The sequence below is a fragment of the Monodon monoceros genome, unplaced genomic scaffold, assembly GCF_005190385.1.
Source record: "Monodon monoceros isolate NGI ecotype Baffin Bay Population unplaced genomic scaffold, NGI_Narwhal_1 Super_Scaffold_5, whole genome shotgun sequence".
Classification (NCBI taxonomy): domain Eukaryota; kingdom Metazoa; phylum Chordata; class Mammalia; order Artiodactyla; family Monodontidae; genus Monodon; species Monodon monoceros.
In genome coordinates this window covers 24,989,782-25,012,790 of record NW_021703782.1, presented here as the reverse complement: position 1 = coordinate 25,012,790, position 23,009 = coordinate 24,989,782, and the positions used below count along the sequence as shown (strand labels likewise).

The window sequence follows — 23,009 nt, the reverse complement described above, 5'->3', positions numbered from 1 at the left end:
TGCACTTAGTATTTTGTTGTTTTTGTGTTAGCCTTTTGGGAGGGAATGCGGTGAATCTCAGCATAGTCTAATTTGCACTTCTCTGATAATGATGAAGATAAGCATCTCTCCATGTGTGACATCTTCTTTTGTGTTGTGCCTATTCAAACATTCTACAATAGGTGGAGAATGTACAGAATGTTCTTATGGACTTATAGGAAGAAATTATATGTTCTGGATACAAGTTCTTGGTCAGGTGTATGGACTGCAATTATCTTCCATGCCCTGCTGGACTGCCACCCCTCCCGCTTTACAACAAATTGATGTTTTTGTATACATGTGATGCCTCATCTTGTACGACTTGGCTGCAACTGGGTGCAGCCTTCCCCGACCACCCCATCCTTGCTATTCTCATTTCTGTGTTTCCTTCATGGCATGCATCATATTCAGCACTAATTCTAATTACTGTCTGTTTTCATCATTCAATTATAAACTCCATGAAGATAATAAGACCTTAGAGTCACTACTGAACAGGTGTCCAACAGGTGAATGAATAAATCACATAACTGTAGCCTAAAGGTATATGGCAAAGAAGGTATAAAACCTGGGTTTTATATGGGTACAGTGTGGTGGGGGGAGACCGTACCAACACTACCACTCAAGTGGAAAGCTTGTCCCACTTGAGATGACATAGAATTTTTATTTATAAATCTTAGTTTTGTTTTATATAGATTATCAAACTAAAAATAATGTCATAATCTAAATGCTCATAAGACCTTTTATTTTTATTTATTTATTTATTTTAATTTTTTTTTTTTTTTTTTTGGGCTGTGTTGGGTCTTCACTGCTGCACGAGGTCTTTCTCTCGTTGTGGCGAGTGGGGGTTACTCTTCGTTGTGGTGCGCAGGCCTCTCGTTGCGGAGCACGGGCTCTAGGCACGCGGGCTTCAGTAGTTGCAGCATGCAGGCTCAGTAGCTGTGGTGCGTGGGCTCTAGGGCGTGCGGACTTCAGTAGCTGTGGCTCTCTGGCTCTAGAGCGCAGGTCAGTAGTTGTGGTGCACGGGCTTAGCTGCTCCGCGGCATGTGGGATCTTCCTGGACCAGGGCTCGAACCCGTATCCCCTGCATTGGCAGGTGGATTCTTAATCACTGCACCACCAGGGAAGTCCTTCATAAGACCTTTTAATACTATACTATAAAATCTAAAATTCTGCCTGAAAATAATCTTGACAATGGCCAATTTTTTTAAAGTCCAGAATATTTCAATAGGATAACTATATTACTTTACAACTTAAGAAAACAAAATATTTGAATATAACAAATGCCTTGCTTTGAAGAACAAGACAGATTAGAGATTTCAGAATTATTTGTATATTCAGTTAGGTTCCATTCTATACAACTGCTCCCACCTCATAATCACATTTGGAACTGCTAACATCGACGTGAAGTTTCATCAGCGGCGCCCTGGGGAGACCTGCTGAGACCCACGCAGGCCACAGGGAATTCTGCATGTGTTCTCAAGTTGAATTTTCCTGCTCACCCCAAGGCAAAACTCTCTGCTGGTAAAATTGAGGTTGAGAGAGAAGGAATCCACTCACAGCCACAGCAAAAGTGACTGGATTCAAACCCAGACCCACCATTCCAGACATTACCACATGCTGTTACCAAAAAGCCATTAAGATGCACTTATGACGCAGCAGGCAATCAACAGAAAAGAACTACCCTCATACCAGATACCAGATACCCTCATACCAGATTGGTGGCAAGGAGAAAAGCCAGCATCACACCACTAGGTTCTGTGGACTCTCAGGAGGCGATGCAAGGTCTCACTGCATTCCAGGACACCTGGGGCTTTTTCTGCACTAAAGCTGGTTGAAAGTAGCCAATTGTCCTAACCACTGAATTCTCTCCTACACATTTTTGTAGTCAGCAGGTTGGTGATGCTAGGATGGAAATAGATTGGTGTCCATTTACACCAAGTGTAAAAGTGTCTGACCGGTCACATGCCCGCCCTGCCATGGGTGTGGTTTGTTTTTATGGAACAGAAAAGGAAGACAGCATTGACCACAAGCTGACTTACTTGTCAATAGGAAAGAAAGAAAAGCCAAATAAAACTAAAGGGAAGAAGCAAAACATGAAAGATCAAATCTTCAGTAGCACTATCTAGTGTATGTGTGTAAGGTCACAGATACGGTTAAACCATGTAAAGCTTCAACAAGCGTGCATACATTTTCATTTCCATATGCTCCCCAACTCGGGAATGGAAGGGAGACTTGATCCACAGCCTGTTCTCATTCAACAGACCCCCAAGAATTCTGAGGAAGGGACCTGGCAGTCAGGTGCTTCTACTACAGAGGGTGAAGATTTGAGCTCCCTGATAAGGGAAGCCACAAGATTATCACATACAAACACCCTAGGTACAGTCTCCCTATGCCCCAAATTAAGCTAGCGTCACACATTCAGATTCTTTCATAAAAAGTTGGTAACAGAGAAGTACTGGTCTTGTTCCTGTGCAGCAGTCAGATGGGCCTCGTGTCCCGAATGCTACTCTTTCATGTTTGTCAGGACTTCTCACGCTTTTCCCACCCAAGTGAAGGTTCAGAGACACCTGAGTCAGATGAGCTCGACATAAAATGCCTACATGGGTCAGTAGGTGGCTAGAACAAATATAGACCTTCTCCCTATGATGGCATAGATAATTATTAATTTTTACCAAATATAAAAATTCAGAATCGTTTTTCTGAGAAGATACTAGAAATGTTAGCTTATGTTAAAAAATCAATATATAAATGTAAAGTAGCCATTTGTCTGGCCCAACAGCGTAACAATCTGAAAGGAAAAATCTGCAGCTGTATTTAGCCTGCCTGGGACTGGGTACCCTAGGGCAGGGTAACATGTAATTGTCTTCGCAAACCACACAGTTTCTTTGGAGAGGAAGCCTGACAGGACTCAGAGTAGAACACCAATACCACTTAAAGGAGAAAAGATGCATTAGAAGAAGCATGTTTCCTAGGACACCAGATCAAGGGCGCTAAATGAAATTCTTTAGGTATTTTACGTTAAGAATGAAGTCATATGTTTTGGTATTTTATTGGACCTGTAGTTAGTTTTTAAATAATAATGATAGCTGTCGCTTACTGTGGTTACTCATCAACTGATTTAAATCACAAACAACCCAGAGCCCTCCCATTCACATTGGGCACACTGGGCCCAGGGAGCTCTAGGTCACATAACCCCAAGTGGTATCTAGCAAGACAAGCCATGGGAGGTTGGGGTACTGGGTCCTGACAGCATTGGGTCTCTGCACTGGTTAACAGTCTCTCAGGCACTGACAGCGACCTTCTACAGCCCAGATCTGGTCCCACAGGGACCACATGGTGGCATGCAAAGCTTATACAACAGATGCCGCCATGACACGATTCCTCAAAATCGATGTGTACGTAAATGTACAGGGAAAGAGAACAAATCTATACAAATGAAGTCACAAAGTGGAGAAAAATCAAGTTAGTCTTCTCTCCTAATAGGACTTCTAAATATCCATTTAAAAATGTCAGTAATGACATGCAAAAACACTGAAGCAATATTCAGTGTACACATATTTACATTTATACATACAAATAAAAATACATACTTACATAAGTGTAGTCAGTATAAAAAGGAAAAAAGGCAAGTTGCTGTCCCTAAGATCTCACTATTGTAAAAACCCCATGTTAGTATATGCAGTAAAAAATAAGGTGTTTGAATATTCACCAATCTTTTGAAAACAGTTGTCTCTCTAGAGGTGGGATCATGGGGGATTTCCTATATTGTATTTTCTAATGTTTGAATTCTATAACTGTGTATTGAAATGGTAATTAGAAAGAAGATACAAAATAACTGAAAACTGAAAATTAGCAACCTCAGATCAGACTCAAATTCTAAAAGCCAATAAATCTATGAAAATAATATAAACACCTCCACAAGAATTCAACTGTAATTCTTAATTCAACCAAAACAGAATTACAAAGATTTGACAAAGACCAGGAAAGAAGAAAAGAAAAACAAGAATATAGCCTGAGGTTTGGTTTTGTTTTGTTTTTTACATTTTAACCAATAATAGAGAAAGAAGTACATGCTGATGATACTCTAAGAAAAGGAATAGGAAAAAAAAGTTATTTAGTTAGGCAACACATTCCTTTCTTATTTTACTTCAAAATAATTGCTCTGGAATAGCTGCCCAGGCACCGGCCTATGCCCTTTGACACACAAAGAACCACAGCATGAGCAGCAGGCTGCGTTTCTACAGAAGCGAAGCCACCAAGGAGACTCAGGATAGCTTCAGCCCTGGCCGGGACACCCGACTCACCATAGCTGTGTGCAGGGGGCCTCTCGTAGCCTGAGACTCCTTGTCTGGCACAGACCTGCAAACCCTGCAGGGACATGTGCTGACTTCAAGAGAACGACAACCCAGGAAGTCCATTCCAGCAGTGCGATGGGAAAGACACCTGAACACTCCCAGCTGAAGAGACTAAAATGCCAGGTAAGGTATTAAAAAAAGGGAGGGAGATAAAGGACAGGGCCTGCCGAGTGCATACATACACACATACAGCAAAGGTGCCACCATCTGAACCTGAAGACCAGCCAAGAGGCACTTTCACACCTGGCAACTCCTCCATAGGACACCTTAGCATGTTCTTCCTTTCACATCGGAACATTCTTTGGAGTGGCTCCATAGTATTCCCTATAAGGAATGTCTCTATTGTCTGCATTTGGGGCATACACAGATCTTTTGCTCTTAAATGCTCCCCCACACCCACCTTTGCACACAGACGGTGCAAACCCTACCAGGAGGAAGATCCACAGCCCTCAGACACCTGTGGGTCATGGTGACCACAGAGACCGAGGACCTGCCAGGAGAGCCTAAACCTCGTGTCCCACCAACTCCACTGATGTCCCCCACTGAACTTTATCTTTGAAATCCAATGTTTGCCAATTTTATAGGTTAAAGAAAGGTACCTTGTTATGTTTTAAGTTGCATGCCTTTGATTTTTTTTTTAGTGAGAGTGAACAACATTCTTTCGTGTTATTGACCATCTGTGTTTCCTCTGTGAACTGCAAGTTTATATTCTTTGCCATATAAAGCAGTTATCTTTTTAATTTGTAGGAAGCTGGGTGGTTTTTGGGGGGAGGGGCTTATTTGGGGGGTATTTTGGGGAGGGTTATTCTGTAACAGGCCCCATTACCCGTCAGCACCATCCTTTAAAAAAAATGCTACTGCTTTTCCACTGGGGAAATGAGGCCATTTATTTTGTGATCTCCCATATTCGGGATTATTTCCCAGTACTGCGGGGAATATGGTGCAAGGAGTGCAAATGCCTGAGGGAACTGAACAGGAAAGGGCACACCCAGCCAGGGCCGGTGCAGGCCTCCCTCCTCTCTATTGTACAAGTCGGTGTCTTAGGGTAGGGCAATTAAAAGTGTTTCTACAGTCAATCTGCAGAAGGTGGTACGACCAGAGGCACTTCAGTTCAACTGTGCAGTAATTCCCCCAGCCAAATGGCCTGGCCACCCAGACACCTGCCCATCCCTAGGACAAAGAGCACCCAGATTGGAGCAAATTCATTTCCAAAGAAACACTGGGATCTTTCTAGCCCCAGGGCCATTCCAAGCAAATACTGTGGATGTTTCCCATCACTCTTAGAACAGAATTCAGAGTGTACGCCACCCAGCCTCCACCTCACTCGACACCGCAGCCGCACTGGCTTCCCCTTCCTCCACCCCGCACTCGTCCAGCTATCTCCCCGCTCCGTCACGGCTTGAATCCTGCCTCTCAGGAAGCAATCCCTCCTCTAGACCAACTTGTCTGGTGACTGCCTCACATACTCACCACTTGGGTTATCTGTTCATTTGTCTACTCACTTCTTTGCAGGCCTCCATCAGCACGCCATGTCTGCGCTGCCTGCCACTATGCTCAACGGTAGATGGCAAGTGCTCAGGTGTTTCTTGGCTAAATGAATGGATGATTTCTTTCCCTTAAGACCATCCGGAGAGCACAGTGCAGATCCAGGAGTCCCAATTTCAGTCCAAACCAAAGGTAAACCAAATCCTGACTTACTGCCCCTACTTAGTTTCTGAACTAGGAGGGCAATTCTCTGTCCTATGCGCGGCCTCAAAAGTGTACACACGTAACTTATTCAAACAGAATCCTCACCCTGAAATCATGAACACTACCCTTCTTAGCGTCCCGCCACAAGTAAGGGATGCCCATAATCAGATCCTTCTCTGCCTGGTTTATGATCCTGAAGCCTCTGGTACAAGCTCCCTATCCCCTTTGACTTCCCTCCTCCCTCTCAATTTTAACACACCTATCTCTTATTTGTTACAATAAATGGAAAAACAGATTTAAGGAAATAAAAAACATTGCTAAGCCGCATAACTCGATCCAGGCTTAGCAATCTTTCAATTCCAGATTGTGGATGTGCTCTGCCTTTCTTACCACATTTCACACCACAAGAGGGTGAAATGCCCATGCCATCCCCACATATGGAGTTCACCTTCCAGAGGCTCCTCCAGAAAAACATAGTAAAAATGCCCTGAGTTGGGGGTACAGACAGTTAAGTGCTACAGAGCTCAGAGGTAGGAGAAATGACTAAAATTAAGGAAAAGCTCCAGGGAAGGCAACACTGATCAGAACCTTTGGGAACAGGGCAGAGTTGAGTATGCACAAGAAAAGGGAGGGGCTCTCATGCAATCTTATCCACTCAAGTTCAACTCATATCCTAACAGGGCAGCTTGCCAAATTAAGCAGGCAACTTACATTATCTCCGCATCCCTACCCGAAGGAACAGGATCACCACTGGACCTCCCCAGACCAGGGCCTCTCCTGGCTCACAACGCTCATCACCTGCACAGGACTCCAAGCCACAAACAGTGGCTCTGTGTCTTATTTCTACCTGTGTTTCAGAGTCTAGAAAGAATGCTTCTTACTAAAATGAACCTGCCTATAGATATCTTGGTCTTGCTGACATGAGTCAATCATTAAAGAAAACTCATAGTTCCTTAGTGAGTGAAAGGGCTCCTGACACATCTATCAGCTGTTCTCAAACTTCTCTGTGCTGAAGAGTCACATGGTCTCATTTACACTTGCAGATTTCTAAGCCCCAACAAAGCAATTCTCATTCAGTAGGTCTTAAATATATTATCTTTCTAGAAGGTTAATTTAAAAGTCTGAATGTTAAATTACAACTTTTTCCTTCATTTTAGAATTTTAGGATTGCACATACAACAAGTAAATATTTATGCATTTTATGCTTCTGTTTCACAACAGCACACATCCCTGGCTGGCAGCAAACTCCTCAGTAACTGCCGCCCAAGGTCAGCAGACTTAATGCCCATTTTACAGATGGAGAAAAAGAGGACAAAAGAGGAAGAATCTCTGGCTTCAGGTGACACACCCATAGAATTTGCAGGAAGACTGGAAACTGTGTCTCAGATTTTCATACAGCAGAAACTGACAGAGCAATAACTGCCCATGGGCATTTACTGAGAATCAGAGTTCAAAACGAGGAAAAAGAGATGCAGATGTAAAGAAAAGAACGACTCTTCCTTTCTTCTTTCTTTTTTTGAAATCAGGTTTCTTAGAAACATAAGATTATGTAAGGGGAGGAGGAGGACTGTGAATTTTAAGACCTTCTCGATCAGATTCTAACAAATTTAAGTATTTGAAAATGCATTTATTCAGGGACACACATTGTTTAAAATACTCCTTCTACAGGGAGAATTCCAACCTGGGTCTGGCAGCTTTCCATAGTTTTGGTTGGGTGAACAGTGTTATTTCAAGAACAGTCCTATGAGCTGCTGAGTTGGGGTTCAAGTTGCTGAATTCAGGAGGAAAGGAAATTCTGATTCCCCCTCAATCCAGGAGCCAAGAGACTGAAAGCCACAGGAGTCTAACTTAAAATGCTTTCTGGGGGTGGGACTAGGGGAATCACAGCCCAAAAGAGAGTAAGGGTCAGACAGAACTTGACCAGATGACTTAACCATGTTTGGTGGTCACACAAACTAATTTTCCTAAAATTCCACCCAAAAAGAGCGGGGGGGTTGGGGACACCAAGGCTTTGGGCTGGCATAGTACAGATTTTCAACCTTGGAAGCCTCGAGGAAACATCCAACCTTTTCTTTCGGTCTGAGGAGTCTTGGTCCAAGCACAGAGTAACTGTCACCTGCCTATAACAAACAGCATGTTTGAGCACAACCATCGGTGCCGTGGGCTGGCCAGCCAGAAGGTGGCTTCCCTGGGGACTACAAGCTACTTAAGAAGCTGCTACACTTCTGGGAAGCACCAACTACTCCATACACCACTCACTTTGCAGCTCCTCCACTGCCTTCATCATTGTCTGAAGATGATGACGTAGAAGAACCAGGAAAGTACGCTGAGTCCACGTGATTGGGACTGCCGCTTGGAGCTGGGTTGATCGGGGAGGACCGTTCATACAGTGGGGTATGCTTTCCTTCATGAGGAATGTTACTGTAGTTCTGCTCAGTCAGATTCTTTCCGCTGGTTTCCAAGGTGAGAGCCGGCTCAGCGAGGCTGTATGGGTGTGGACCCTGGCCCGGAGCACCTGGGCTGGGCACCTGGGGGGCCTGAAACAGAGGGTATAGATCACACATGCATACACACTGCCTGCATGGCCCGGAACACATAAGCATAATCCGGCCTTGGCTAAGTTTTAATTCAACAAACACTGTGAAGCAGGTGCTTCACATATCCTGAGTTTAAGAAATTATTTTAGCATTCATTAAGATCTGATGCATATGCAGCTTTCAAGGCAGCTGTCCCACACCAAGGCTGGGCAGACCAGCTGAGGAAGGAAAGGAAAGGCCTTACCACAGGCTTTGCTTGCAGAGAGGTCTGTGGAATGTTGAGCATCTGGGGGGGGACATACGGTGGCACTATCCCAGGCATTCCAAACGGATTTGGTCTGGCTGTTTCATCAATACGGAAAGAAAACAATAAAACAACTGTGAGCAGAAGGACATTCCCCAGGACACAGCGGTGGCTAGCACACATCTCCACCCGTCTTGCACCTCCTCAGGTGCCAGCACACCACTGGCCCCACTTCCCAGAAACCTTCAGAAATTCATGTTGAACATTAAAAATACTTAATCTTATGATGACCAATTTTATACACTGGGGCTAGAATTCTAACTTTCAAGAGTTTTCAATTAATGTCTGATGGTCTTTTTGCTTTTGTCCATTTCTTTGAATGCCTGGCTTGTCTCTGTCTTTAACTTAACAGGTGTTCTTATTCTCTCTCTGCTCACTGCTGACAAAGCTGGAAGCCCTGTAGTACTCTAAGCACTAAAGGAACAAAAGAAGGACACAGCACTTCCCCTTCCATACGTGAAACAATGGAATTTTTCTATTTAAACTAAAATTAGGTTCGTAGCTACTAGCACACTTAAATACAAAAAGTGAAGTGTGGTAGTCACTGCCTATACTTTTGGTTTGTTTTCATTGTTAAGGAAACCATGATCAGGTTACACCATGCATTATACATACACTGCGGGGTCAGTAAAACTTGGGATTTTGTGCTCCCTTAGAAAATGACTTTATAAAACCTGTTCTGATGTATGCTGGCATTTGTCCTTCATTATCCTCGTGCTAACTTGTAACAGTGAAACACAGAACGGAAGCCACGTAGAGAAGCGGCCCCAAACACAACGTCAGGCAGGAGTGGGTCCCATGTCAGCTTAAAGACATGACATAAAGCAATCAACTCAGCCCAAGGTTCAGAAACCTCCATATCCACAACACTCAGTCTCCTTGCGGGTCTGAGGAGAGGTGGGGGTCAGCACAAGCAAGGCCAGCACGGCAATGCCCCCAGCATGCGGTGATGGGGGATGAGTGTGGCCTTCATGTCAAAGACACTTCAAAATATCATGATTTACTAATGTGATAAAAATGAGAAGACTCTTCAGGGCTTTGTTCACTTGCTGAACAGTTAGGTGTGGCGTGCCTGAGAGGACAGGCTGTGAGGGCCAGCCCAGGGCTACTACAAGACCCGGGGGTGTCATCAGGACTCAGACTGCAGGAGACACAGAGAAAATATACCCAGTGAGAACATACAACAGACCCTACTGGTGCCCCCACGGCCACACCGTCTCTTCCTTAGGTTTCTTTTAAAAACAGAACAAAACCAAGCCTAGAGCTACCTCAACGCGAACATCATTTATCAGGAAGAGTGCTTTTCTAACTTCAAAACCTGAGGGACATCAGGTGAGAAACACACAACCCATAAACCACTACCAACTTGTCAAGAAAAATAAACACACATTTAATTTAACTAAAAAAAATAATAAAGTGCCCCAAACCCTCCGTCTCATTCTCTGAAAGGAAACTCCCACTGATTCCTAACCTGAGGCTCCCTGAGCCAATCCAGTCCTGGGCCGCAAGGACACTGGGAGCACTGAGGCTTGGGCCGCTGCTCACTTCTTACTACCCCACAAGACTCATGAGCCTCAGAAGCCATGATCTGTTGGAAGATCCCATCTCAAGCGCCTGGTGCTCAAGTCGGAAATGCCATAGCTCGCACGAACAGAAAGCTTGGCCCAGCTTCCACTTTCCACTGAACAGAGATGGCTGTGGGACAAATAGCTGGGAATGGTGATGCTGGCACATGTGCATGTGGGGCTGGTGTCCCATCTACACACTTGTCCACACGCTCACATACACACAAATGTTCACCACACAGACACACGTGCACATTTGCCTGCACTCACACACACAAGGAGACATTCCTGATCAAACAGTAAGTCCATGAGTTATGAACCTCTGAGTGTGAGATACGTGATGCCGTAACTGAAAGTCCCTTCTCAGGTGATTCTGAATTTTAGCCAGATTTTGCGTGAAAGAGTATTATGAAATCCACTTAAGCTCTAATGCTGTAACTTAAATCACTGTAAAAAGTCTAGTATACAATCCCTTGTAGCTGACCTGCCATACTGAACTTCAGAGTAATAAGAATGAGAGACTGGACTCTTCAATTATGCAGCAGCATCCAAGTGAAGATGAACATTTATGTTTCACTCTATTTTTGGCCATTATATGCTACAAAATTCCTGAAAGCACAAACTTTCCTTAAAAAAAAAAAACAAGAAAAAACAAAAAGAAAGAAACCCCCCAAAACAAAAACACACACAAAACTATAACTTAAGAGCAAAGATTTCCAAGGAAAGAACATTTTCTAAAATCATATTTCAATCACTGACCTCAAATAAACCTGAGAACCCACAGGACTAGTTACTATTCTATCATAACCTAGTCTATTAAGTGAATTAATTTGTCTACATTTCTCTGATGGCTGCAGAAATGCCTAATAAGCGAGGGCCTGCCTCTGCATACTGCATGCCTTCTTATAAATCAGTTCTTGTTCTCAGTGCCCTCGTGCAGCTAAGCAGAGTCATTGTCTGTCTTCTGCGTGACAAGGACATCTTTCTCAGAACTGACACCAGTTCAGAGTGGAGATTAACACCACCAGTTTCTCATTCTCTTCCTTTCACAAATACTTGCTAAGAGAGGTAGGCCTTTGTTAGAAAAGTATGCAGAATGAAGACAGACGAAAGGGAAAGAAGTATTTAATTAGTATTTGAAAAATATTTTCATAATTAAAAAATATTTAAATATTAAAGACTTTGAGAATAAGAGAAAGAAAGCATGCATTGCAGCCCTTACGGCTGTGCTTAGTTAGCTGTGAACTCTCATAGATAAGACACTCTGTGCAGTATCCACTCCCTTGAATTACTTACTGTGCCTGTATGAAGCTAACCAGCTTTTCTCTAAATTAAAATAAGATTAAAAGAAGGAATGGTGTTAACCAAAAAACTCTACTGAGAACTAGTCACCCCTACCCCTACCTAACAAATATTCATCTATTACTGGGCATGTTACTGTGAAGATGTTACATTAAGCAAACAATAGTAACAAAGTAATATTTTTTTAATTCTATAATTTAGATGGGTGCTGATGCATGATTTAAGTGTTGCACAAAAAACATAGCTTCGAAAATTTAAAGAATAAATAAACCAATATATTCCCTACCACCAAACTAGTTTTCAATGCTTGCAAAAAAACAAAGCAAAATTTTCAAACTATGTTAACCATGTTGACATATTTACTCAATACCAATATTCTACAGAACTTAAGGTACAAAGTTATATGGAGAATTTTACGTAATTTGTTTTCATCCTCTCCCAAACGAATAGCTTCTGAAGGCAAGCTAGTGTGGGGGACAGCGGGAACCAACAGGATGCTGGTGTGGCCTATGAAGCCTGGTAGGCCGCGCACAGCCAAGGAGGCATGGGGGCTTTTGGGAAGGAGGAGACAGAAATCATCCCAGCTCTTAGAGGACTGAACCTTGTCAGTTTCTAGTGAGTACCAACTCCCAAGAGCTCAGAGCTGGGGCAGCTGATGCCTACCTGGAGCCACAGTACTGGCAAGGCCCCACAGGAAGAGTTAGAGGCCACTGTCCAGGAGAGAAGCCCTCACAATGGAAGGCTAAGTGTAGGGCAAATTAAAGTAAGATCATGAATAAAGCAAGTAGGCACCTGAAAGAATTATGAGCAATGAAAAAACTTAACCTAGGGACGCACATTTCAGGTTAATACATCAATAAATAAGACCTTTCTGAGAACTAGAGCTGTTCAACAATGACAAGGGCTGCTTTGACTGCTTGACGGTTGGTGTAGGAATATACCACGGTCAGGAGGTATCCTGGTGCTTACACAGCATCCCTGGTTATCCAAATCTCTTCTGTCCTTGAGTTTGGATAGCACATGTGGACCTCAAAGGATACAGTATTACTCAAATCCACGTGACACCTGAGTCTAGAAGAGCAAGAGTCTGAATAGTGAGAAACTTATCCCAAATTTTATCCAAACCTATTAAATTCCTGAGTTCACTTAATCAGGTTTGAATCGTAGGCGTTAAGTAGCAAAAGAAAAGAACTCTTAAATTTCATTCAGCCACCTACATGGTTTTGTAAGTCTATGATAAATCAAGACAAAGCAGTTTCTGTCCATCTGTGAATTCTAAAAAGCACAACCTAAAAGAAAAGTCTAAAGGCCTTTATTTGGAAGTCACTGATAAACTGAACTAGCAGTCCCCTTCTGTCACTGAATACTGAGAAGCCACCAACAGACATGATGACAAGCTGTGCCCATCTCAGGAAGACACACCTTGCAGTCTTTTAAACCAGAGAGCAACTGAAAGGAGATGTATTTTCAGTTCTTCTAAAATGACCAATTTTCAGGTTTTTTAAAAAAATGACCTTTCAAAAACCCTTAAGACCAGACAACCTATAGCACTGCATACCACATCAACTGAAATAAACTGACTAAAAACTGAATGAAAGGTCACAGGAACAGACTGAGAGGATCCACTGATCTACCTAGGAATCAAGGAGAAAGAATAAGTGGACTTCCTATTTAACATGATAGCATCTTAGCTTCTCTTTGGCAGCATCTATTCTGTCAGACCCCTGGGGGCTTCACATCAATGCCATTTGCATTAGCTTTAAAAAGATAAAAATTGAAAAAGATGAACATGCACACATCTCAAAAACAGCAAGTACAGAATGACAGGTACAATACAGCATTTAATTAAAAATCAAAACACTATGACTTATTATTCCATATATGAGGTAAGGAACTATAAAAACCATTAGAGGGGGACAGACATGACTTTTAGAAAAGCCTAATGTAGGGCTTCCCCGGTGGCGCAGTGGTTGAGAGTCCGCCTGCCGATGCAGGGGACACGGGTTCGTGCCCCGGTCCGGGAAGATCCCGCATGCCGTGGAGCGGCTGGGCCCGTGAGCCATGGCCGCTGAGCCTGCGCGTCCGGAGCCTGTGCTCCGCAATGGGAGAGGTCACAACAGTGAGAGGCCCACGTACCGCAAAAAAAAAAAAAAAAAAAAAGCCTAATGTATTTCTTTAAAGACATTTGTTAAACCTGTTTAGTGGGTACCCTAATGCTCATGATACTATCCTTTGTATTTTTCAGTTACATTTAAAGCTTTCCATAATAAGAAAATTTAAGCAAAAACCTTGGAAAGAGTGGGTTTAATAATCAAAACTATAAGAATGAATATTATATAACTTGCCAAATTTCAAAAACTTATTAGTAGAGTAGAGCAACAGTATAATATCATATACTTGGTGACAAAAGTTTTTTAAAGTGATCATTATAACAGTAGAAAAACTAAAAATATTCTAGTGATGACTACAGAACATGGTTAAGTAGATTACAGCACATCCCCACTGTGGAACATTAGACAAGCTTTAAAAATACTAAGGCAAAAAAAAAAAAAAAAAATACTAAGGCAAACCTTTGTGAAGTTACAGGGAAGCTCCAAAGGCACACTGTTGGGTGGGAACAGGGCAAGTTGCCTTATAGTATGTACGGTCAGGCCCACTACGGGTCCTGCGGCCTGGCTACAGCCAGCACTTGCAGCAGGAGGCCTGTGCCACCCCTGCATAGTGAGCCTGGGCGCATGGACGATGGCAGGTGGACGAGGTCCTGAGGGCCATGTCACCTGGCGTAGGGTAGCAGTGACGCTGAGGAGTTCAACAGTTCGAGCAACAGGAGCAGCGCGGGCAGCGTTCTGATCTCTCTCACTTCTGCTCCCCAGACACATGTGTACATGCCATCGCCCTCTATTCTGGGCAGGTCACACTATGGACTCTGCATGACCTCTGTGTCCCACAGTGGACCCAAATGAGTGACCTTGGGTCCTGGAGACCTAACAGCCTCTTCTCATCAGCTGAGGAAGCCCAGCAGGTGCCACATCCTTCTTCACAGACTGTGTCTTCATGTTCAGGGGGGACATTTCCTGACCATCCCCTCTCATGCTGGGAGTGTGTGTTGTTGGGGAGGTAGAGATGTATTTTCAAAAAGACTTGTCAACACAACCTAGAAGCCCAGCAACAATCAATAGAACAGTTTGGTGAGCACTGTGCAGACTGTGTAGCCTCAGGAACCCGCCTTCTCAAGACACCAGAAAGTGATGCCTTCCGGTAAAGCCATGGCTCAGAATGAGGGCCCACTGGCTGGTCCTTGCTTCTCCCTTACACTTGAAGATGCACCTCTCTGAGCCCTGGTCCCAAGAGCTGTGGTCCAGGAGCACCAACTACGGAGTCTAATTGTTCCTGTTAAGACAGTAGGCATTTATGTTCTCTTGTAGATGGGTCACCAGCGGTTGGCACTGAAGTTTGCCATCTGGCATTTTGTGAATCAGGATCCTCTGACCCAGTCAGGTAGAACGTGGCCAGCCTTGGGGGCCTGTCAGGACACAGGCTGATGCAGGCCCCTGACCTGGGCAAGCCCGTCCAGATAAAACACCCATGGGGCCTCTCTGCCAGTACCTAGGAAGTTTCTATAGCCAGAGGTCCTTTCTTTGTGGTCACTATGTAGAATTTGTTCTTTGCTTTGGCGGTGACAACTCCTATTTCAATATGGTTCTCTTTGCACAATTCTCTATTATTTGTTCATGCTGGCCTGCTGCCCTGAGGGCTCCCTTGGTCCCCACCAGACCCCTACACCTCTGTGCTCCAAGGGACCGGGGGTCACTATTACCTCCAACCTTCCTTCTCCCTTCATAGCCCCCTCTCAGCTTTCATCATCCACCTAAAATTTAAGCATGTTCAAAGTTCCCTCCCATTTCAAGCCCCACCCTTTATGGAAGCAATTGGAGGTGGATTTGGAGGACTGGTGCTGGCCACCTACCCCACCCTCTTCCATATTTTACAGCACAGAAGAAGCCGCAAAGCTAAAAAACTATTTTTCCTAGGATCCCTTGCACCTCGTTGAGGATCATGCAGGCACCCGCACCTGCACGGGGTCTGGGAGCTGTGAGTGCCACAGAAGTCTCCCCCTCACCTCTGCTGACAATTGTTCTTGCCACGACTCCTATTCTGGCTGCTGCACTGCTCTCCCTGTGCCCCCAGCTCCACCTCCTTTCCCTGATCTGAGGTACACCATCTCAAGACCTCCATACAGAGGGCCCTCCGCAGAAAACCTCCCCAGGGCATCCGACCTACTTCCGCTGCTCCAATTAGTACTCAGGGTACACACACAATAAAGAAAAGCAAGGGGACCATTAATACAAAATTCAGGGTGCCGGAGTACAGGGGAACATGACCAGGAAGAGACAGGGATAGGGCTCTGATACTAGTAATATTCCACTGATGTTTGTTTTATTTACTGTACAAATATACAGTGTGTATGATAGTTTAAAAATAATTTACTGTACAAATACACTGTGTGTATGAGAGTTTCAAAATAATTTACTGTACAAATATACTGTGTGTATGATAGTTTCAAAATAATTTAAGTTTTTACAATGAAAAAAATCTTTCAGTGAGCTTTCGTGGTCCAAAGTGTTAAGTCTAAAAATCTAAGGCCATGCATGGCCCGACAAGCATCACCTGACCATTCCTTCCCTTGCTTTCCTGTGCTCCAACCACATTCTTCTGTTTCTTCTACATCCTGTCCTCTCACCTCAGGACCTTTACACATTCTGTCTCCTCTGCACATATACTTCCTCTCTATCGTCGTCTTGCTAAATTCCTACTCTACACTCAAACCTCACCTAAACATTAATTTAACTGAGCAGAACTAAACACTGGTTTAATCAAGTACTGTTTTAACCGGGTTGGTCTTCTGTGACCTTCCTGTTCACATTCCTGTATGATTCCTCGTCTCAATCACCTACAAGGGCAAGGATGACATCTGTCTTGTCTACCGCCCTGTCCAACACTCAGCATAGTGCCTGGCAGGAAGTGAATACATCAAAGGCTCATTTACGTTTCTCAAAAAATTAATAGACTGTTTTTTGAGCAGTTCGGCTTTACAGAAAACATAAGCAGAAAGTATACACCTTGCATTAGTGTGCTACATTTGTTACAACTGATGATCCAATGTTGATGCCTTACTATTAACTAAAGTCTATAGTTCACAGTAGGATTCCCTCTTGGTGTTGTGTATTCTATAGGTTTGGACAAACTTACAAGGACATAAATCCAGCATTATAGTATCATAAGGAATATTTTCACTGCTCTAAAAATCCCATGCTTTGCCTATTTATTCCTCTCTCACCCTCAAACCCTGGAACCCCTGATCATCTTAATGTCTCCGTAGTTCCAGCATGTCATATACTTGGAACCATACAGTATGCAGCATTTTCAGATTGGCTTCTTTCACTTAGTAATGTACATTAAAGGTTTCTCCATGGGTTTTCATGGCTTAATAGCCAATTTCTTTTCAGCACTGAATAATATTCCATTGTCTGGATGTAGCAGTTTATTTATTCATTCACCTGGTGAAGGATATCTTGGTTACTTCCATGTTTTGGCAATAATGACTAAAGCTACTATAAACATCCATGTGCAGGTTTCTGTGTGAACATAAGTATTCAACTCCTTTGGGTAAATACCAAGGAGCAGGATTACTGGATCTTGTGGTAAGAGTATGTTTGGTTTTGTAAGAAACTGCTGAACTGTCTTCAGAGTGGCTGTAACATTTTGTATTCCCACGAGCAAGAAATGAGAATTTCTGTGTTCCACATCCTCACCAGCATTTGGTGGTGACAGTGTTCCGGATCTTAAGCTATTCTAGTAGGTGTGCAGTGAGAGCTCATCTATTTTTCACTGAGGAAGGCCAAGAGGACACAGTGCATGCTTCTTCAGACTAACAAGGCCTCTGTTTTATTTGCACAGCTTTCCACAAATACACTAGGATTAGTTCACGCCTACAGAGTCCACGTTCACAGACCTGAGGCGGGCCTCTAACATCTGCTATTTGTTATTTTTAAATTCTGCCAATGATTTTGGAGCACAGCTAAGGTTTAAGAACTACTTGTTCAACCAGGAAGCCAAATATTGCTGACAACTCAATTCTGACATATATTACATTTAGACAGCAGATTCTCTGGAGATGGTGGACATTAAGTGCTATGATGGAAAGGAAAAAATTATAATCATATCTAGATCCCCCATTCCCAACACAGTGTTTCTGATACAGTAAATGCTTGAAAAATAATATTAATCTCACCTGTAACATTTAAAAAATCTATCTAGTAGATAATTCAGAAATATACATATATACAGATAGGTATTATATATTAAATATCCATAATCTATAATATGTTATATAATATAGATAATTTCTGGGAGTTCATAGTACAAAAACAGCATGGGCTGGAAAAAATTCTTTTTCCACCCTGAAAAAGACCACGCACTATGCAGACCAGGCCTCCCAGCAACGGGACAGGGAGCATGTGCACTTCCTTTGTAAATTCCACACCATCCAATAACAGTATGGAGATCTGAGGTTTTTTCTCAATGCTGCAGAGAACCACAAACTCAGAAGGAAAAGCATGGAAGACACAGCAGTCACCCCCCAACGCCAGTCCACATGGGGTCTGGCCAGGAAGGTTTTTCTTTTGAAAATACAGAACCCTGAGGCTAATTAGGCTTCTGAAAACTGTTCTGTGGTAGAACCTAAAATTCCAGCCAGATTTAGAAACCTCTGGGTAGAGTCAACTCTCCCCGTTTTTCTGTAAGATTTCTTCAAAACTCTACACATATTCCAGTTTCTAAAATGATTAATACAGACAGGGTCTAATGAATAAGAAAGTTATTTTCCAATATTGGTTCTTCAAAATTCTGAATGTGTTTTCCTGTAGAATAATATAATGAACTATGGTTGGAAAAGACCACTTATGACCTACCTATTACTTATAAGAATATTTTTGTGGAAAATATGTCTTAGGTTCTCACTTGGGATGCCAAGAAAGTATTTCCCCAACTCAGTGTTGCCTCTTCTACGCTCTTGATTTCCGTTTCAGTCATCACTCTCCATTTAGTGGGTCCCTAACAGCACATATAGATGAAATCAATGAGCACTTTCTCCAGATACTTTTATTTCTTTATACTTATCAGAAAAAAAAACAATAAAAGTGATTTTTACATTAATCTGTTTCTGCTGGCTCCAAATTATGTGTATCTAACCTGAAATAAACCTTCTTTCCCAATCTTGCCTCAACCTCTCTCAATTTCATCCCAATATTCCAGGCCATACACTGAACTCTACACTGCCCCAAACTTCCTGCCCTGTTGTAATTCTGTGACTGTGCTTTGTTAAGTCCCTTGCTGTACAATTCAGATTACCGCAACAGTCAGAAGCAATGCGAAATGCTTTATAGAAGGATTTGTAGGTAGTTATCACCTACATTAACCTGCTTGAAAACATCACCCTAAATACCCCAAATTCTTTACCAATTAACATCACTGTTGTCCATAAACCACTGAGTGAAAGTGAATTCTAAGAGTATTGACTTCATTTATAAAATACTTACCTCATAATGTCCTTTGATGATTTAATAAGAACATGAAAGCACTTTATAGAACAGTAAATATTTTTAAGAAGTTCAAACTTAAACCTAATTTAAAACTCACCTTCCTCTTCAGAGCATCTTCCAAACTGTTATCAGCTCAGATAAATGCCAAATGTTAAGTCAAGTGTCTTTCTCTATCCTTTCTCTCCCCACATTTTCCTTCTCTTTAAATGTTCTAGTCCCAAGTATACTATAATGAATGTTTAAAGTACAATTGTCGTATGAGGACTAGAATGTCACTACAGACAATTTCAGGAACATGACTTCTTTCATTATATGAAATAAGCACAACTGAAACAACGGTTGGCAATATGATTTCTCATAGCTTTACTGCTCTGGAGCCTAAGAAAGGCAATCTCACTCAGGAAGGAGGTTGGTATTTAGGGTTAGTGCTTTACAACCTCCCATGAGATATTCACTATCAAGCAGCCTTCAGGCAAACAGTTTATAATTGTTTTTTATTCCCCAATTTCCAATCTCTGAGTGAAATTTGATATTTTGCCAAAAAAGGCAACAAGAGGAGACACAAATCCACTGCATTTATGAAGGCACTTATAGATCGAGAGGGTCTTCTATGTCCTTGGTGCTCTCTGCAAGAGGACACCTCATAGACAGAGATTTCAGCATCACCATCATCTGCTAGCCTTGGTCCTCATGGCTGCCTGCTCTTCTCCTCCACTCTCATAAGTTTTCTCTTGCTCTTCAACACTTTCAGGAATTACCACTGAGTCTGCCCAGGAAGTTCTGCTATACTTATTTGTATAACTATAGAAATCTCAATTCAAAAGAATAAACCAACAAGATTACTGGGTGAATATTTAAATCTCTTTGGTTATTGCATGATCAGCATCTATCACAGAGGCTTTGAGTTACTTACCTAAGTAATGTGGTGGGTGAAATGCCATAGGCTTACTAGTCGCTGAATAATATCCAATTGCTCTCTTAAATCGAATAACTTTGTCATCTGTTCTAGACTGAAATAAACGCAGGAAAACCTTTGTAAATCAGTATGCCACTGGTCATGTGTATTAATATATTTTTATAATTCAGCACATGTATAATAATCTTCAGCCTTTCAAGCTAAATGAGAGTTCAGAAATGACATTAAAATCTTCAAGGAAAATCAACAGATTATCATTAAAGAAACAAATCGAACATTCATTCTCTTAGAGCAATGTACTTATCAGAGTCTGACATGGCAGTCAGGAGACCTGAGTTCTGGGATGCAGTCCTCCAACTTTTCCTTGGCCAGGTCTCTGGTGCTACCCAGAAAGGTTTTACTTTTCATCTCCAGCAAGTGGGGGAGCAGTTTTAGTTCTTCAGAGAGCAAACAGGAAGTCACGCAAACTTCACCTCTTCTACTAACCCTGACCCCCCTCACATCCTTACTTTCCAAAAAAGGAAGAAGAAATCCCTGATCATCACCTGAAGGGATGGACAAATCAGAGGTCCACAATTCCATTTGATTCATCTGTCTTCTTAGTAGTAATCCCAGTAAATTATGATGGCAAATCTAGGAGCAGCAGAGACCTTACCATTCATCTACTTCATTCCCTCCTCTGTGCAGGCCGGAGGGGAGGCTGGAGGAGCTAGGTGAGGTGCCAGCCCTCCTGGCTGGCAGAGGCCTGACAGCTGGGCAAGCACTCCTGGACACGGCTGGTGTGTGCCTCTCAAACCCCTTCCAAACCCAGCACACACCATAGCACAAAGCGCTACCCAGGAGCTTGTATTTGTACCTGAGAATGCTGGAAAACATCTTTAGCTATGGCATCCAAGTCCGAGGTATCCTGGATGTTGCGAACGTAGTCAGCCACAGCCTTGATCACCACATCACACGGTGGCAAGACCAGCTGGTGGGCCCGGACCTAAGAAGACGAGCACACATGTCAATACACTAATTCTAAACACAGGCCCAGAAACTCCAGGTGATGTTTCCCTTCTAAGGGCCTGATTTTTATCAATTTGTGATTCCTTGGCCCCAAGACTTTGGTGGTCTGAGAATCAAGCCCTGGATCTCCCTTTCAGTTGTTGAAATATAACTCAGCTGCTTCAACCTGGCTAGGTAAAAGAGCGTCTGACAGCCTTCCATTACTTCTGGGATGTCTGCAACCTGCTCATGTGAGCACAGCACAGAGAAGCCCTGGGCCACAGATGCTTCCTTTCTTTCAACACCAGGCACCAGGAGGCTGTGCTGGATGAATGTAGCCCCAAGCACCTGAGACCACTGCAAAAAGCCAAGGTAAGCTCTGAAAGGGAGGACAATGGTATCCCTGACTGCTGAGGGACATGTCTGGTGAAAGACACATGGAATGAAGTGTAGGAATATTTTCTATCCAAGAACAGTTGATACCAGGAAAAGGTAAGTAAGCAAATTTTTTTAAAAAAGGTTTGTTTTGGACTTTTTCATGAAAACTAAAAGAAAAAAGATACCTTAATTTAACAAAGTTAAGGCATGCCCATGTTCTTAGAAACAAAGATGAATCAGGTACTAACTCTGTTTATAAAACGTTTTTAATTGAATGACAGTATGAAATGACATTTTATTTCCTATTTAGTCACAAAGATCATAAAGATAAAAAAGATGGCAAAAACATCTAAAGGCTTTGTGTTTCCAGAGCTGTGCACTCCTGCCCACCACACCTATGAATGTGGTACGTTACACGGCAGGAGGGGGTAGGTTGGCTGTCTGCTAACTTCAGGCCAAGCCTGTTACCCTGGATTATTCAGATGGGCCCAATGTCATCACAGGACCCTCTCATGTAGAAAGGAAGGCAGAGGAGCAGGTTTCACACATGAGGTACAGCAGGACTCCATCGGCCATTGCCAGCTTTGATGATGGAGGAAGGGCCATGAGCCATGGAATGCAGCACCTACAGATGCTGGAAAAGGCAGGAAACTCTCCCTGGAGCCTCCAGAAGAAACATTCTCCCTGGCCCTGCTGATACCTTGATTTTAGCCCAGTGAGACCCACTTTGGTTGTGACCTCTAGAACTGTAAGATATTATTTGCTGTTTTAAGACACCAAACATAAATAAATAAAAAAGGAAAAAAGGAAAGAAAAAACAAAAAATATTAAGAAATAGAATGGAAGAACTTCTGGAAAAATAGATATTTATACTATTAGGGTATCATCATGCAAAGTTTCAGATGCACATGAGTATATTCAATTTCTCTTTAGAAAAGCAATGGTTTTTTTTGGCTGTGCCGCACAGCATGCGGGATCTTAGTTCCCCGACCAGGGATCAAACCCGCGCCCCCTGAAGTGGAAGCGCAGAAACTTAACCACTGGACCACCAGGGAAGTCCCAAGCAATGGTTTTCTTCTGAAATAATGTTTTCTATGTTTGAAAATGTTAGCTGCTCTGTCTCCTAGGGAAGCATTTATCTCCTTGCTCTGGTCAGTGTTTGGTGAAGGTAAATCCCATCACAATGAACTCCAGGGAACAAGTAAAATGTCTGAGGCTGCAGACCACAAGCACATTCCTAGAAACCCAATTCCCCCTCTGCAGAATGAAAAACTACTGACACACACACGCCCCATGAAGAAGAGGTCCCTGGAACAGTGCGTTCCAGCCAGTCTGGGAGAAATGGAAGTTCTGTCCA

General features: G+C 42.9%; 1 protein-coding gene across 3 annotated transcripts in view; it reads right to left on the bottom strand.

Annotated features, from left to right (window-relative positions):
• Positions 1 to 23,009, bottom strand: part of FAM120A (family with sequence similarity 120A) — a 104,110-nt gene that overhangs the window by 44,066 nt on the left and 37,035 nt on the right. For all 3 annotated transcript variants that reach the window (XM_029201504.1, XM_029201505.1, XM_029201506.1), the window contains exons 4-7: positions 21,144 to 21,272; positions 20,285 to 20,381; positions 8,844 to 8,941; positions 8,322 to 8,599 (exon numbers count right to left, since the gene is read on the bottom strand). In XM_029201504.1, the coding sequence (XP_029057337.1) occupies positions 8,322 to 8,599; positions 8,844 to 8,941; positions 20,285 to 20,381; positions 21,144 to 21,272 (602 nt within the window). The remainder of the gene's footprint in view (positions 1 to 8,321; positions 8,600 to 8,843; positions 8,942 to 20,284; positions 20,382 to 21,143; positions 21,273 to 23,009) is intronic.